General features: G+C 22.3%; 6 protein-coding genes across 6 annotated transcripts; 2 read left to right on the forward strand and 4 right to left on the reverse strand. All coding sequences in view use genetic code 6, as the record gives it.

Moving 5' to 3' along the window:
- Positions 1 to 511: 511 nt before the first annotated feature.
- Positions 512 to 2,229, forward strand: TTHERM_00082230 (eukaryotic aspartyl protease; the record flags this gene model as incomplete). The annotated part of the gene is made up of 2 exons (XM_001012568.2): positions 512 to 1,147; positions 1,210 to 2,229. The coding sequence occupies exons 1-2, from the start codon at positions 539 to 541 to the stop codon at positions 2,227 to 2,229; spliced, it is 1,629 nt and encodes a 542-aa protein (XP_001012568.1). The 5' UTR covers positions 512 to 538.
- Positions 2,230 to 3,040: 811 nt separating this feature from the next.
- TTHERM_00082220 (Tim10/DDP family zinc finger protein) lies at positions 3,041 to 3,408 on the reverse strand (the record flags this gene model as incomplete). Its single annotated transcript, XM_001012567.1, has 2 exons — positions 3,041 to 3,141; positions 3,279 to 3,408. 2 exons carry the CDS (start codon positions 3,406 to 3,408, stop codon positions 3,041 to 3,043), a joined length of 231 nt encoding a protein of 76 aa, XP_001012567.1.
- A 1,353-nt stretch (positions 3,409 to 4,761) lies between these two features.
- TTHERM_00082210 (hypothetical protein) lies at positions 4,762 to 9,710 on the reverse strand (the record flags this gene model as incomplete). The annotated part of the gene is made up of 9 exons (XM_001012566.2): positions 4,762 to 5,357; positions 5,612 to 6,724; positions 6,784 to 7,294; positions 7,378 to 7,896; positions 8,114 to 8,214; positions 8,380 to 8,460; positions 8,648 to 8,711; positions 9,178 to 9,299; positions 9,392 to 9,710. 9 exons carry the CDS (start codon positions 9,708 to 9,710, stop codon positions 4,762 to 4,764), a joined length of 3,426 nt encoding a protein of 1,141 aa, XP_001012566.2.
- A 1,335-nt stretch (positions 9,711 to 11,045) lies between these two features.
- TTHERM_00082190 (amine-terminal domain cyclin) lies at positions 11,046 to 12,348 on the forward strand (the record flags this gene model as incomplete). Its single annotated transcript, XM_001012564.3, has 7 exons — positions 11,046 to 11,268; positions 11,342 to 11,522; positions 11,573 to 11,630; positions 11,687 to 11,756; positions 11,824 to 11,847; positions 11,913 to 12,119; positions 12,182 to 12,348. The coding sequence occupies 7 exons, from the start codon at positions 11,046 to 11,048 to the stop codon at positions 12,346 to 12,348; spliced, it is 930 nt and encodes a 309-aa protein (XP_001012564.3).
- Positions 12,349 to 12,580: 232 nt separating this feature from the next.
- TTHERM_00082180 (hypothetical protein) lies at positions 12,581 to 13,603 on the reverse strand (the record flags this gene model as incomplete). Its single annotated transcript, XM_001012563.3, has 2 exons — positions 12,581 to 12,810; positions 12,979 to 13,603. The coding sequence occupies 2 exons, from the start codon at positions 13,601 to 13,603 to the stop codon at positions 12,581 to 12,583; spliced, it is 855 nt and encodes a 284-aa protein (XP_001012563.1).
- Positions 13,604 to 15,450: 1,847 nt separating this feature from the next.
- Positions 15,451 to 16,146, reverse strand: TTHERM_00082170 (TATA box-binding protein (TBP): present in archaea and protein; the record flags this gene model as incomplete). The annotated part of the gene is made up of 1 exon (XM_001012562.1): positions 15,451 to 16,146. The coding sequence occupies one exon, from the start codon at positions 16,144 to 16,146 to the stop codon at positions 15,451 to 15,453; it is 696 nt and encodes a 231-aa protein (XP_001012562.1).
- Positions 16,147 to 17,768: the final 1,622 nt, after the last annotated feature.

Here is a 17,768-nt window from a genome sequence, read left to right on the forward strand (position 1 = left end):
TCTCAATGTTAACATCTTTAATCAATATTAAAAAATAAAATTTAATTTTAAATTTTCCATTTTCAAAAGCTATTTTTATTTTATTTTATTTATTAAATTGAAAAAATAGTCAATTTAACTTGCTACTTATTTTATTTTTTTTGGTTAAATTTGTAGGTTTTTGGATTTAAAGTATTATTTTTTAGGGTTTGAACAAAGATGAAAACCAAAATTTAAAGAAAAATTAATGAGATTAGTTTCATTTAATATTATTAAATACATGAAAATAATGTCTGGGTTTTATTATTTTGGAATGCAAAGAAATAAACAAACCTATTTAAGATTTAACAATAATTACAAGTTTAAAGGTTCAAATGTGCGCTAGTACTACCTATCTATTTTATATCTTCTAATAAAGTGTTTATTTTTATATTTTAAATTGTCTATATTACCTTTAATAATCAATGGATACTTTTTGTAGATATTAAAATTCTTAATTTTTAGTATTACAATTAATATTATAAATTAAAAATTAATTAATTGTTTTTCTACAAAAAAGATGAATTAAAAGTTACTATTTATACTAATTGCCTTAGCATCCATCTTTTTTAACTAAGTAGCATGCTCAGAAAAGGTAGAAATTGATCTTGTACATACCTTAAGATAAAAATTTGATATAAAGAGTGTAACATCTGGAGAATTTTAAAAAATTAGGAATCAAAAGATTTAGCAAATAATTTAAAAGTTCGAAAAATAAAATAAAGCATAGATAAATAAGTTAAATTTAGCATCAACACCTCAAGAAATAGAAGAAAATATTCATAGAAGCTATTCTACATTCAAAGAAATCGTGACTCTCACAAATTTTATTAACTTTTAATATATTGGTTAAATCAAAGTTGGATCATCAAATTAGTAATTTACAGTACTTTTTGATACAGGCTCGAATCAGCTTTGGTTACCTTAGGATTAATGCTAGTAATGCACTTTTGCAAATAGTAGATATACATGTCAAACAAATACTTGTTCTAATACAACTTAAGATATTGCATACGGTTAAGGCAAAGTGAAAGGATATAATTCGAAAGATTTAATCACTGTAGGTAATAAGTCTACTTTTTACCCTTTTCTTTCTGTCTTTTAAGCTTAAGATTTAGATGGATTCTAGGTAAAATATTATTAATATGCTAATATATTAATATAAAATATTTGTTTTAAAATTAAATTTAGAGTGATGGAATAATGGGAATGGGTGTATCTAAAAAGGACAGTCTAGTTAATAAATTGTATATGGAGAAAAAAATAGAAAAAAATTAATTTTCTTTTAAGCTTTCTTCAATTGATTTAAGTTAGTATTCAAAAGACCAACAAAACATGGCAACAGATAAGAATTCATAATTAATATTAGGTGGATATGATGATTAGTTAATAAGTGAAGACAGTATAAATTATTTCTAGGTTGTAAGCAAAAGTTATTGGGCTATTAAAATGCGTTCAGCAAGATATAATAAGTAAGACATTTTTAATGGCAAAAATGAATTAAGATTAGCTTTGATCGACACTGGTACTAGTTTGATTCATATGCCTACAGCTGATTATTAAGCATTTAATAGGACGGTATTAGAAAAATCAAGCAATAAAGGATGCTTCGAGTTTGGATTGCTTATATGTGTGTGTAATTAGAAACAAATACCTAATTTCCCAACAATTAGTTTAACTTTTACAGATGTTGATAATAATGACCAAATAATTAATATTTTACCAGAATATTACATCATGTATTAAGATGGTTTTTGTGTATACTTGGTAGCTGAATTTCCTGATATGGGCATTAACAATATGTGGATATTAGGAGATGTTTTTATGAGATAGACATATAACATATTTGACTATGATAGACAAGCTATTGGTATTGTTAATTTGTAGCCAGAAGACGAAGAAGGTCATCAAATAAAAAGTGGTACATTTAGTGGCTTTGGTAAATTAGTTATAATGCTATTAGTAATTGGTATTGGAGCCTTTTTAGCAAATTACATTTATTAAAATTACATTAAAAACAATTCCAATAACTAATAACAAAACTATCAAGGCAACTATTAATAATATTAGCCTTAGTAAAGCTATTAACCTCCTTAGTAATATTACTAATAATAGCCTCCTCAGCAATACTATCAATAGCCACCAGCTTAATATAATAACTAAAACTATTAAAACATTCCTCTTTAGCCATTAAACTAGTAATAAGTTTGATTCAAAAAGTAATTAAACTCCTAAATACAATTATTTCTAGTGTATTAATATTTAATTACAAAGATAAATTAATATTTGTACAAATTAAAATAAATAAATAAACAAACTATTTATGCATTCAAAGACTATTCCAAATAAAAAGGATAATTTTTTAAAATTAAAATTTAAACGATTTTCATATTTAACAATCTAAGATTTATTTTTTTTAATACAAATTAACTGCTTTAAATCTGTTTTAAATTTCTTGACATAATTTTATAACTTTGTTGATACATATCATGATTTGTGTTTGATTACTTGCTAATATTTTTATTTTTAATATTCGAGAAACAAAAAGAAAGATTTTGATAAAAAATTAATTAATTAATTAATTTCTGCTATTGATTTATCTTGTTTGTTTGATTATACTTTGAAGATAGATTTGAAAAAATAAATCAAGAGAGAAAATAAATATTTTTAAGTTTTTATTCTAATTTATTCCTTTAATTCTAGAATATTAAATTTTTCGAATACTGATTACAACAGGCAAATAATTTTCATTGAGAAAAAAATAAATTTTAATTGGCAGTAATCGAAATATCTACTCAGCAATAGAAATACTAACATAAATTTGTATGAATGCTTATTTTTATAAATTACTTTCACAAAGTTATAGTAAATTTAAAAAAGGAAGATTTTAGATGTATCTAAGCTAGGCAACCATTTCATGTCTTACTATGTACATTTAATATAAATTTAATTTATAGATATATGAATTTAAATTGAATATGCGAATAGAGTTTTTGTTTTTTTTATCTTCTTCTACTTTCAATCAGTAATTGGACTTAGAAGGTTGAATTCTATCAACTCCACCATTTTCATTTAAAGTATGCATGAAATTTAAAGCATTGATCAATTTTATAGTGCATGACTCTGTTTATTAATAATAAAATCATAAAATTATTTAATTGGAATTCATAACTTTTAAAAAGCAAGCAATCAAGCAACTAATTAATTAATTCATATTTCTAATCTGTTTAATAAATTGTAAAAATGTAATTTCAAATTACTTAAGCAATATTCTTCATTATTATTTAACTTTTTTTAGGGAGTGCTAACACATTTATCATAACAAATAGTGTCTATGTCCGATATTTTTGAAAAGAGTAATTAAGCTGCTTTATCTTTCAAATCTGACATTTTTAATTTTACTTTATATGAAAATAAGTTTTAATTTGAGTACTTTTTCTTAATAATTAAATAATTTATTAATTTATTAAAATTTTTTAATAATTTCTGGTTTTTGTAATTAATTAATTAGTCATCTCTTTTATATCCTATCAAATTTTTATCAGCCAATTCAATCATTAAATCAAGAATATTCTGTATCTAATTTGTAAAAATCCATCGTAATAAAATTATCTAATGCCTCAAAATAAAATATAAGATAAAATTAATTGATTTTTGAAGATTTTGTTAAAAATTAAAAAATAATATTTTTTAAATTGATTTATTTATCATTACCTTCTAAAATTTTTTTATTCGAATTCTAAAAAGTAGTAAATAATTTATATTTTATTTAAATAAATCTAAAAATTGTGTTTATTACTTAATAATTAAGTTTTAAATAAAAAAAAGCAAAGAATTCTTAAATTTAAGATTTTAGTTTTTCAAAAAAAATAAAATATTATTTCTAAATATTTCTAAAGAAATTAAACAAATTAGTTTTAATATTTTGCAAGTTTATATTATTTTTTTCTGGATCATCGTCTAACAAGCCTTCTTTAAAATCTAGAAAATTTTATAATTTTTATTATTTTTTTAATTTTTGAATGAAAGATAAATATTTTCGTTTTATTTTATGTTTAAAATAGAAATATAAATAGATGAATCATATTGGATATTTTTATAATTATTTTATATCAAAGTTATGGTGTTAACTTTTATAATTGAGCAAAATTTGAGTGTGTTTAATTAATTTGATTTTAATTGTTAAAAGTATTTAAATTATTTATTAAAATGATACTTTTGAGTTAATTTTACTGTTATTTTTAAAATAGTGAGTTGATTTTTATGAACAACTAAAATTAATAAATTATTAAGAATATTATTTATTTTAATTAAATAACTCATAAATTTTACTTTTAATTTTAAATATTAAAAAATTGAAGAATATCAACAAATATAAAAAAGTTTAAAAATATATCAAATTCAAAGAAATATGAAAGTAAAAGTAATATTATAATAAGAGTAAACATCAAAAAGCTAGACAAAACATGTATATAATAAAATAGATATTACATTTATTACACATTTAACATTTTATATAAAGTAAACATTTAAATTATTTGTTTAGGAAAAATTATTTAGTATTTATTTTGTTTTTATTATGTACATTATTATTTTGTATTTCTTTAATTTTGAAAGAAATCAAGTTATCAAGTTATCGTAGATTTTTTTTAATAAATAGAAATCTAATTTTTATATTTATTTTAATATTGTTTATTTAAAAAAATAATACATTTGTAAAGATTGATTGTTTAAATATTGTTCTCAAAATTACTTTTGAATAACTATTTATCTAAAATTTATTTTCTAAGCACAAGGTTCAATATGCTCTTATTCGAATTCTTCGAAAACAGAACTTTCTTAGAAACGAGTTCCTGTCATATTTTACTTTTGTAAATACCTCTAACTTTGCAGTTCATTAAATTAATTCTCTTATTATAAGTCTATATTTACTTTATTTTAAATTTCTAAACTTTGGTTATTTTATTCTATTGTTTATTCATAATGATTTTCAACTCCATTAAAAATAAACTGATTATGATTCAAAAACTTATTTAAAGGTGTACTTTTTGACAAAGGTTATGTGTGATTAGTCGATTTTAGGTAAGAACAATTATTCACTGTTGCATGAATATTATCTGCACCCACTTAAGTACCTTAAGTAGATAAATCTATTTCACTGTATTAATGATTAAATGCCAAAAAATGCTTTATAAACTTTTACCACACTTCTTCATCAGTAAAAGTTTTTATTTCTTTTGAATTCATTATTAGTTTATTGTTATCAAACATAACAATCGATTTTTTAAATAGAGGGTTATTTTAAGGAAAGCTCATTGTGTACATATTTTCTTCAGTTGCTTTATTTAATTAAATAATTTTTTATTTTTAAAGTATATTCAATAAAATAAAAACTATTTATTTAAATCCAATTTCAATTTTATTTCATCAAAAGTTGATAAATTTTTAAAGTAAAATCTAAAATTTTTTTGTTATTTCATCAAAAATAATTTTTTTCAATTAGTTTAAAGTAAATTTTATTTAGCTTATTTAAATAAAAATCTTGAATTTAGCTTTAAAAATTATTGTAATTTGATAATATTAAAAAGTTTACTTTTAAGAATTGACTGTTTTTGGATATTCGAGGTGTATTAAGGATTGTTCATAGAATTAATTGTATTCAAGACTTAATTTTGTGAACCTTAACGAGTGTGATAAATATTTTAAGGCATTTAAGTATGTGCAGCTGCTTAAGTTGAATGAATTTTGTTTTAATAATCGTTGGGATTATATTTGAATGCTTATTTTGGGGAATCATCATTGTGTTCATCATCTTCCTCTTTTACTTCCTCTACAACATCTTTTTAAGCAAAAATATCATAGTAATCATTATCACCTTCCACTTCACTTAGCTTTAAATTGTTTTTGTTTTAAGCTTGACCATTTTATTTATAATCTCCACTACCAAATTAAGAGCGGTTATTTTATCTTTTATTTTTAATTAAAGCAAGTTGTTGCTAGTGAGTTATATTATTTAATTATGATCCATTTAATGTTTATGAATTAATATTCAAGTTATTGTGAATACTTAAAGTGTGCAAATTTTAATTTAATTCGTTTTCTTGAGTATTTAGATTACTAAAGAATTAATTTGTGTTGAAACTTTGGTAGTAACAAAAGCTAGCTTTATTCTTCTTTTTCATTCTAACTAACATGGTTTTATGGAAATTAATGGTGAAAATCCATTATTTGCGCTTATACTCGCTATCAGCAGCAATTATTAAACGATCTGGAGTTTTTTTATAGATTTTTTACAGAATTTTTGAAAAGAATCCTTATTTGCTACTCTGCTACTGACCATTTGGAGTTTGTTATTATTAGCAATTATATTATAACACTTTAGGACTTAATATATTAGTAGTAATTTCATTTTTTAAGCTTTTTTCTCCTAGATTTATACTTAATTTATTTTACATTTTATTATTTTCATTATTTATCGTATTATTTGAAGGGTTGAAAACAACTACTGAAGAATGCTAGGATTGTATTTATTCTTCTTTCTTCTTAGCTTCATCTTCATTGTTATTTTAATCTGGCTTGACAGTTTTTTCAAGCATAAAAGAATATTGACATGATGGAGTATGAGGTAATTTTGGATCTAATTTAATTTCGTATTCCATAAGATTTATTTTATCTTTCTGTTTGATGTTATATATTTTACATTTACCTATTAATTCATATCAAATAATATATTATATAATAAACCATAGAAAGCTATTAATTTACCTTAATCTATGACAAGATATTATTTTTTGAAAGAAAATTGGTTGAGATTCGTGTAAGATATATTAATTGATTTTTTATCGCACATTGCAATTTCAATTATACCAGAGTATTATCTATAGTACTCAGGAAAGTTTTATAGCTTAGTATTTAAATCTTTATCATTCTTTTCATTAAGGACTACTGTTTTGTTGTGGAAGGAAATAATGCTCATTATAGTAATACTTTCCTCTGATCTTATTAAATAACTTTTGTTAGAGGATTTATCGAATAAAAAGAAATTTTATAATTCATTTTTTCTTGCAATTGATTATGTATGAAGATTAGAATTAGACATTTTTGATGCATCGTTAGAGTTGTTGTAAGTATTTAATTTATCTCCTTCTGTCATTGACATAAAATTTTTGTTTCTAAGCTTTCTTCTTTCCATATTTGCCTTCCTAGTTTCCTAATAATCTAGCAATTCTATGAAATTGCATTTAAATAATTCTATATTGAGGCAGCTTATTTCTCTCTATTAATTAAATTAAGAATATAAAAAATGTAAGATTAATCTAAAATAAATGTATTATCAGCTTTAAAATGATATAATTTTACTTTAAGAGAAGTGGGTTTGATAGAAACTAAGTGTGAGTTATCGTGGTAGATGTAAAAGAATAAATTTGACCATTTATTTTGATGTTTCTTGCTTTTTCTTTGTAGCCAACCTTTATTTTTAGGGCGATTCTCTTAAAAATAATCTTCTATTTCATTTTCTACTTGATTTTCTTTATCATTATTTTCCTCAACAGCAACTTCAAAGTTAAGATTGAAATTTTTCTTAAGCAATCCCTAAATACTTTCTCTTTCCTGTTTAATGTCAAATGTGTTTAATGCCCTTTTTTAACCACTCTTTACTTCTTTATCGTCATAAACTTTTAGTTTAAGAGTAGTAGAAGTGTCTAGCTTTGGTCTTTGGTTTTATAAAAAATCTTCTAATTGATAAACAAAGCGATCACTTATAACTTTAGTAATCTTTGGAGCACAGTTTTAAAAGAATTATACTATAGACTATTTTTTTTTAATGACTCCTGTATAAATATTATCATAGAATTCAAAAATTTCAAGAAGTTATATCTATATAATTATGAAAATAAATATAAGACATTTTATTTAGGTTACAAATTATTTAATCTTTCATATTTTTGTTAATTAATTAAAAATAAATAATATATTTCCAGTAAAACTATTAAATAATAAAGACTGTGTGAGTTCTTCCTTCAGTCAAAATATCAAAATAATACAAAAAATACTTTAAATCAAATAATTAGTAAAATCATAAATAATATTTTACAAAGTCTAAATCAAGATCTAAATGTGCTTTGCTGTAGATCATTAAATCTCTTAAATCTAATTAAACTTTCTCCTTTCCTAATACTCTGAAAAACTCCAAAACTTTTTTTTTTAATTTTATTTAAATTAACATTTAGTTTTAGTAGGAATTTTATAGAAGACTATAAAATCATCTAAATAATCAATCAATCAGTTAGCAATTAATAAATGTAAAATTAAAATTAAAAATTATTTTTTATATTAATTTCTAAAATGAATAATAAATACCAAGTCTTAGCAGTAATTCTGTGGTTGCTATTTCAGTTAAATTTAAAGATTTTAATTCCTTACTAAAAAACAAGAAAAACTCTAATTTTTTATAAAAAAAATATATTAATTAATAAATAAATAAATTCGATAATTAAACTAACTTTATAAAAATCCTATCAAATATTAAATATAAATTTTGTTCATGAATGACAAAACTCTGATAAATTGGTGGTTAAAAATACATCCTGAGTTCTTTAAATTAAGATTAAAGTTAAAAATAATTTACATTCATGAGAGCAAAAGTCATAACTCTGACCACTAATACGTATAAAGACTTTTTGAGCTTCAACCTGTTTTAATTTTTATAGTGATACATGTTAATATGGATTAAAAAAGTATTTAATGTTAAAAATTAAAGTAAAACATTAATTTATGTATATGTTAAGTATTCAGCAATCTGTATTTTTTTTTAAATTTAAATTATATTTTAGTTATTTAATCAGTTAATCATTCTGTTACTCATTAATTATATATTTTGTTAGATTGTTTATTAGATCCCATTTTTAATTTAATTGCTAATATTATTTTATTTATTAACAAAAAAAATTGATGGAAAACTTATTTCTAACTCATTTTATATTCGTTAGTAGCTTTTTGAAAATACTTATCATCCTATTTTGTTATCTATCTATTTATTGATTGGATATTTAATTTTTTGATTTTTTCTATGTTTCTTATTTGCATGCATGTATTTGAGCTATTGTTTCATTCAATTAAGTTTTTGTATGTAAATTAATAAATTGATCTAATAATTACTTGACTTGAGCATATTTTCAATTTTTTTAGGAGTTTAAAAAAATTGTTAAACTAAATCTTTCCGTTTGAATCAGCTTCAGCTAGCACCATAAGCTCTCTTATGACAGGAATTGATTCCATCACTGTTTTATATTGAAAAAGTATTAATATATTTTAATATGAAAACTTGCCATAATAATAAAAAAGTTTATGAATTTAGTAGAGAGTAGCTTACTTAATGATAGATTTTCTTAGTCTACATTTTAATCAATATAATTGTCATCTTTTAGAACAGTAGATTCATTTTCTAAATTCAGATTGCTGATATTATGAAGATAATTGTTGCAATCCTAATTTTAAAATTGTATTTTATCCATATTGTAGTCATCTTATGCTTAAAAATTTTCTTGCTCAACAGAATCATCAAAGTAGGTACAGGGCGAGCATTTGTCATTTTTAATAGGAGAAGTTTTATAGTTTGCTTACTATTAATTTACTAGCTGATAAGTATAATGCGACGGATTTTAGTGGCATATGTTTTAATAGCTACTCATCTTTTTTATCTTATGTTGGATTTGTTTAGCTATTGAGCCTAGAATTAACCTTTAATTTTTGCCTTTTATATGATATTCTATGCTTATTATCAATTAAAACCTGTATGTTCTTTATTAAACGGAATTTTTTACTTTGTAATAACATAATTTTTTGTATTTTTTTTATGAATCTTAAGTGAATGTATTTATCTAATTATCGGCTGCTTGCAGTCATTGGTAAAGTTAATAATATAGAGAAATCAATCCAAGCTAAAGCAAATTATAATAATATATATTACTATAAATTAAATTACAAACATACTATTATTATTATGAAAATATCAAAAAAAATTGAAATCAAAATTAAAAACCAATTGATTCATTTCATTAATATAAATATTTTTTTTCGTTGATACTGCAAATATTCTTAATTACCATATAGTTATTAAGGTGTTTACTCTTAAATCGATCATTCGAAATAAATATTTCATTCTATTTGTTCATTTTATTGATCGAATGGCAACTGTGTAGCCTTTTTTAACAATATTTTAATAAATACTAATAACAACATTTTATTTTTAATTATTTTTAACATTTATAATCACTTTCTTTTCTATATTTTCATTTTCGCTCGCTAAGCAGCATTTAACATTTTCAAATATATTTTTTTACTGTTTATCACAAATTAATTAATCATATTAACAAATTTCCTATCCAAATTAGCTTGACTTTTTTTTAAATTTTTTTTTCTTTAAAAAGCTAAATAAATTGGTGAATTTTTATATTTGCGACAAATACTGATCATATTGTTTGGGGTAATAAATTTACTGTATTTTTATAATTTATATTGTCAATTAAGTAGAAAATATAACAAAATAGTATCAACTAAATTCTACTCTAGAGTAAATTACCTTCCTTTAAAAAATTGATAGAAATACTCTAATGAATTTTTAATATATTTAACTGATTTATTAAATTCAAGGATAAAGAGAGAATAAATTAATAAATACCTCAAGTAGATAATCATTACTATTTATTATTTAGTTTGATCTAAATTCTAGCATTAAAAAAAATAGGTGATTTTAAAAATTAATTAATTATTTTTGATATAATGACAAATAATCAAATTTAACTTTTTAAAAAATCTAATTTTTAGATGATTTTATACGCAACACAAATAAATAAAAAATAGCCGAACTTTTATTTCTTAAATAACGTCTTTTAATAAATTTTTTTGTTTAAATTTTATGTATAATTTATGTGTTTGTTTTCTCACAAATATTTAGGATTATTGTAAAATAAATAATCATATAAATTTTAATTAACTATTTTTCAACTTAAATTTAGTAAGATTTAATGGCTGCTTTTTCAAAATTAAGAGGAGAAAAATTAATTATTATAAAGTAATAATTAATTTTTTAACCAAAAACTATATTTTTCGTTTGTGTTTATTTGATAAATATTTAAAATAGTGCTTGCTGTTTTATGAAAATGAACCATCATTAAAATTTTGAATAATTTTAATTTTGTTCTTAACTTGTATGGTCTGTTCCATCCCTCTTTGGGATTAAAGTTACAGGTATCTTACCTATATTAAACTCCAATTTTCAAAGATATTATATTTTTTTACAAATACTTCAAATTAAATATAGAGTTTTTGAAGCACAATTTGAATGAAAAGCGTCATGAGGAATATGTAAAAAAGTCAAATATTAATATTCCAGCAGATTTGATTGCTTACATTTTTTAATGTTCAGAACTGCTTGAAGTAGAGACGATTGTCCATTTCCATTCTATCCACTTATTTCACTTTTACTTAGAGAGGAATCCACAGTATTTATTCATTTTCTTAATCTTTTTTAATGAAACACTTTAAATTATAGTGAATTGAAGAGTGACTTGTAGCTAGTGTGTCTCGTTTGTCTGATGCTTTCATCGAAGGTAACTTTATAAGTAAACATTATATTTATAATAAGACTTCTTATTAAAATTGAAAGTTATATGAGAAATGTTAGATATGTGCAGATAATATCATTTACATATCTAATTATTCATACACCAAACAAGGTAAACAAATTGAATTTAATTATCTTATAGCTATAATATTTTACTTTAAAATGATAAATACCACTAGATATCCTAAAAACAGAAAACAAAAGTAAATAAATAAAAATTTAATTTAATCAACTTTTAAGTAAGTTTAAAATTAATTTCAATAAACAGTTTTAACTTCATTTAATTTCTAAATCACACTAAGAGATGAGCTATTAGTTGACAAAGTCATGATTTTTCTAAAACTACTTGACCCTCTTGTAGCCTCAAATACCTTAGAAGTGTTCATTAAGATATCTATATAGCTAATTGAGGCCCTCTACGAAGATTTTTTGTACATAAAGAACTTCCCAGATATGAATTTGCTATCTGCATCAAGTAATTTGATTAAATTCAACATATTATTCTTAAATACTTTTTAAAATTTTTAATATATCAAGTAATTTAATGTGCATCCGTCCTTTTAACAAGACATACAGGAAATATGCCAATTATTTTAAGATTAAGCAGTTTGATAAAGCAAAATCAATTAACAGTCTTGTAAGTTTCTCATTAAATATTTAAGAAAATCCTTAAAAAAGAGTTTATGAAAGGATTCTCCTTTTGAATTAAATTGAAAATGGATGAATAAAAACTGCAATGAATATATATATATATAAAGTGTTTAGATGCACATACATATTTACAATTAGTATAAATTAGTTAAAGAAATATATAATTAATTATCTAATAAATTTAAACAGTTAAAGAAGTTTGATACTATTTATTGTTATTTAATCAATTAGAGAAATAGAATGTCAACCTATTTATCCCTTTTTATAAATAAAATCTATATGATTTCATTCAAAATACTCTTCATCTTTTTATTAAGCTAATTTCTTGCCCTTCCTTATTTGTTTCATATTTTCTTCTATCATAATTTATATTTCATCAGTTTTAATACCACCAGCCTCTGCATGTTCTTTCTTTCTATTTTCTTCATCAATGAAGAATTGATCATAGTCTTTCAAGAATATTGGATACAATGAATCAAATACTCTATCGATGCTTCTATATGATGCTATTTAACCTATTATAAAATTAAAAAATAAATTATATTATCATTATTTTATAGTTTAAACTTTAATCTTCTCTTATTTTAATAGTAAGCTTGCTTAATTATAATAATTAACTATAAAATACTTTAAATATAAATCTTGTATGCTAAACAAAAAAATTATTTTTTTTTAATAGTTACCTCCTATATGCGTGAAGGTTAAAGTCAGACAGACCTTTCTTATAATTGATTATTTTCTCATAAAAGTACCCCAACAAATACTAGAAGCGAAGATTCCCCAAAAGAATCCATTAAATCTGATACGATTTTGACATTAAGCGACTTAGTTAATGTACAAAACTCTATTATCGAATTTTAGCTTATTTATACCTTAAATTCTGTTTTCGAGAGTGTATATATACATGTCCTACTCTTCAATACCACCATATGCTGATTTATATTTGAGAGGGCTTTCCATATCAGCTTTGTTTCTGAAGTACAAATAATTCAATATTTTTTACTTTTATGAAAAAGAAAAATTATTTTTAGGTTCATAGTCATCACCAATGATGCCCTTAAAAAAAGCTTTAATGTCACCAAGAGCAGTATCAACGTATTTTGCAACTCTCATTTCTTCACCATATTCAGGTTTTCTCTCATCAGTAAAAAATTGCTTTTATATCATCTCTTTTTAATACTTAATTTCTATTTTCTCGAGTTGTCTTTCCTCAGATTTATCTTAGAAGTACTTTGCTTTGGCGATATCATTTTCTACACCAAGTTTAATGGCGTCTCTAATTGTCTTTGGTTGATCGTTTGAAGACATTTGTTATCAGTAAAACCTAATTTAAAATTATAATTTTTAATACACTACGAATGTACTAATTAAAGAATAAATATTGATCTCTAAAATATTGGTAATTTTTAATCAAAAATTTGCATTTAGAAAATTCTTTTTAAAATAGCATATCCTTTACTATTCTAAAATAAGATACATACATACATACATAAACATAGAAGATCCATGTCAAATTAATGAATCTAATTAATTATCTGTTAAATTTTAATTTGCTGAAATAAATAGCTATAATCTCTGTCATAATATCTAATTATATTTTATCATAGATAGATAAATCATCTTTATTTAAAAACTTACTTTTCAATAAAAAAATGGTATTCAAAATTTGTAGATAGAAATAGAAAACAAATAAATAAATAAGTTAAGTTAATAAATAAATAAATAAGTTTAAGATAGATTTTAATGTAATTTCAAAGAATATAAATTTAATGACATTCTGAAACTATTGAATTATTATTTCAATAGTCTCTTTTTTACATACACAAAGAAATTTAGGATTTTACAAATAAAGGGGCTTATATGTACGTTGGCTGGCTAGTAAGTTTTTGTTTGTTTATTTGATTTTTTATTGTTTTATCTTTTTTTTAAAAATGGTTGGATATTTTATTTATCTTGCCAATAATTTAATAATAATTTATTATTGTCTGTATGTTTGTTTGTTTGATTGATTGATTGAAAAGGTTATTAATTATGGTAATTAATTAATTAGAAATTAAGATTTTTCATTTGACTTTCGTTATTTATTTATTCGAGTAATGATTTGCTCCATTAAGTATGGCTAAAAGTTCTCTCCACATGTTTAAAAGGCTTATGGGTTAATTTAAATTTGGAAACATACATCAAATTCAGCTGCAATTATTTGAACACTATTACATATTTTCTTGCTAATAACTTGATAGTTGGTTTGATGCTCTCTTAATAATTAATTAGTTCTGTTCCAGAAATTAGAAGCAATTTATTTTTAAGAAAAAAAGGAGTCTTGAGCATAGATAAATATATTATAATATAATTTATCTGAATGCTTCAAAGATGATAGTTAAATAATATTAATTTATTTATTTATTAATTAATTACTACAGTACTTAAGTGTTGGGTAATTATTAGTTTTTTTGTAAATATATGATTATGTGCTTCTATTTTTGTTTCAGAATCAAGTTAATTAATTTTAATAAAATAAATATTATTGTTTTAATAATGTTTTAGTATTGTTGAAGGGAGGCGAAAAAATATAATGAGTTTCATGCTATTTTAATTGGTTTATAAATATTTATTTCAAAAGTACTCAGCTATTTTTGCATTGTTGGATGGTTGGCTGATTTACTGGATGTATGTTTATTTGTTTGTTTGTAAGTAAGTTTATATTTAGGTATGTATGTAAAAATGGTTGTGTCTAGATTCAAAACAACTTTCTCAATTTATGATTAATTTAATGCGAATTAAAAGCTAGAAATAGAAAAATGGTTCTTTGCAAAGCTTAGAGTAAGTGATTAATTTTTATTATTATGATTGTTTGTTTGTTCGTTCTATGATATTGTAGATTAATTATTAATTTACTAATAGGATTTATAAATAAATATAATGATGTATTTATGGTTGGCTAAGAAATGAGAAGAGGACTAGCTGATAGAATGAGAAAGATAATAAATGGATTTAGAATGAATTAAATTATTAATGTTTTTATTGATAAGAGTATCTATTTTTTTATATTTATATAGCGCATCATGGTTATTATATATATTTATTTAATGATGTCTGCTGATTGATTGATTGTTATGTTAATTTATTGGTTGGCTGTTTCATTAAGCTTAATTAATTCAATTTTGCACCATATTTTGTCCTAATTAACCACCATTTTGGGCGTTGCTGGATGGTGGTTCTTTCTTCATAAAGGCAACAAATTCTGGTTTGATTTTATCGTATGCTTACTAAATATCTTCTTAGCTTTTTGCACCTGTGAAAACCATTTTACCAGATGCGAAAACTAACGCAATAATGTTATTTTTTTTCTTTTACTCACCAGGATTAAGCATATAGCGATAAATTAAACCGGGGAATGTATCATCATAAGTTGAGAATTGCTTATGATCTTTATCATCATGTATTTTATCTAGACACACAGGGTATCCTAGTTTACATGAGGCGACTATATTTCTAACTTGGACTTCTTTATTCTCAAATCTACAGTCCACATTGAGCTGTTTTTTGATGATACCGAAAATTCTCTCTGCGGCAGTTTGACTTTCATTTGTACTTCTTGTTCCAACGATTGTCATATTTCCAGAAGAATAAATTAAACCAGTTGCTTTGGGATCTTTAATACGCATGAATACAGCAGGAAATCTTTTTGGATTGTACTAAGTATTACGACACTTTTGCGCAATCTCCTAAAGATCAAAAGTCTATTTTTGCTTGCTGCTGTTGCCATCTTGACGAATCATCTTGATGGTTGCGACTACGTTTTGGATTTTTGGAGTGTCGTCAGATTTATTTTGCTAATTAGCTGAATTCATCAATTCCTCTCTATTCTTTTCACACTCTCAGTTTTTCTTCTTTTGTAATTTTTAATTTATTATAATTTTTTGACTCCCCAATATTTAAGCTTCAAACCCCAAAACCTTGAAATCTCTCTCTTTTTTTATATTTTTTAAAATTTTATACAAAAATTCTATTTTATAATCACATTTTGGACTGAATCGGTACCCTTTTAGTGCTCCTGATGTTTTAAATGCCTTCAATAAGACATTTTTTATTACAGTTTTCTTCCCTATTATCAGTGCTTTAGAACCTTTCTTAACAAATAATATAAGAAATTGTAATAAAATTTGATCTCTTAAATAAAAGTGGGGATAACATTCAATTAAAATTCTTAATCGCTACATAAAATATGTCATCCCTTACCTTTATACATTTAACTCCTCTTTCAGAGCATATATTCAACATTTTAACTGTATTTTAATTTGCTTTTCTTTTTTTAAAAGGGGGTGCTCTCATATTGTCAAAAATTCAAAAAAATTTGAAAAACCATTCTCCTTTATTTTACGCGCTAATAAATATTCCATATGTTAATACATTGATTTCAAATAAGATGTTGTTTCTATTACAAAAAATCATGATACATAATTAATTGATTAATCAAATAAAAAATCAATCTTTCTAAGGAAGGAAAAAATCAAATAAAATTTGGGTAGCAGCTAGCTTCCCTTCAAATACGACTCATAAAAATTGATATATAATTATTTGAATAATACTTAATTAAAAATCAAAAATTTCTTATAGATTTCTAAATTTCTTTAAATACAATCATAGAAATAATAGAACTAAGAAATAGTCGCTACTTCCTCTTATTGAAGTAGCTCAATCAAGGAAATATAATAAATAAGAAGATACATTATATCCAAATTCAAATTCATTTATAATATTTATGATTTATAAAGCTAATTCTTTCTCCGTTTGCATAAAAATAAAATACTTAATTATTTTATTTAAAACTATTTTTTTGTTTGATATTTATAGAAAACTTGTTTTACCAGCTTTTTTATCAATTTTTGATATAGACAAATAAAGAGGAAAAAGAATATAATTATTCAAAATATCAACCAAAATATAAAATGTCTAATTAATTATCAATAAGCTAATAAATCATAGAATCAATAGATACATTTCAATTCCAAATTAAATTTTATCGATAATTTAAAAATTTTCTTTCTTTGATTTAGTTTGTTTAAATAAAAGTAAAATAAAACTATTTTATATCTGAAATATATATGATTTGAAATCAAATAGATATTTGCTAAATTTATCTATCTAACTATTCATTTTATTTAATTAAAGAAGAATCATATATGACAATTTTAAGAAATTTCTTTATAATTATTAATTGATTTTTTAACTATTTAATATTCTAATAAATAATTATTTTATATTAAAATGCTATAGACAATCAATCTTTTTTAATTTTTCAATTCAAATATCATCTTGCTAACAAATATATCAAATCAAATAGATGCATTAATTCATTATGTTAAATTTTATCAGATTTGGCATAAATTATATATTGAAATCTGAATACTTCAAAAGATAAACTAAAAAATTGATTAATTAAATAATTATTGAGCAAGGGAATTTAAATTAG

Source organism: Tetrahymena thermophila (genome assembly GCF_000189635.1).
Source record: "Tetrahymena thermophila SB210 genomic scaffold scf_8254697, whole genome shotgun sequence".
NCBI classification, from domain to species: domain Eukaryota; phylum Ciliophora; class Oligohymenophorea; order Hymenostomatida; family Tetrahymenidae; genus Tetrahymena; species Tetrahymena thermophila.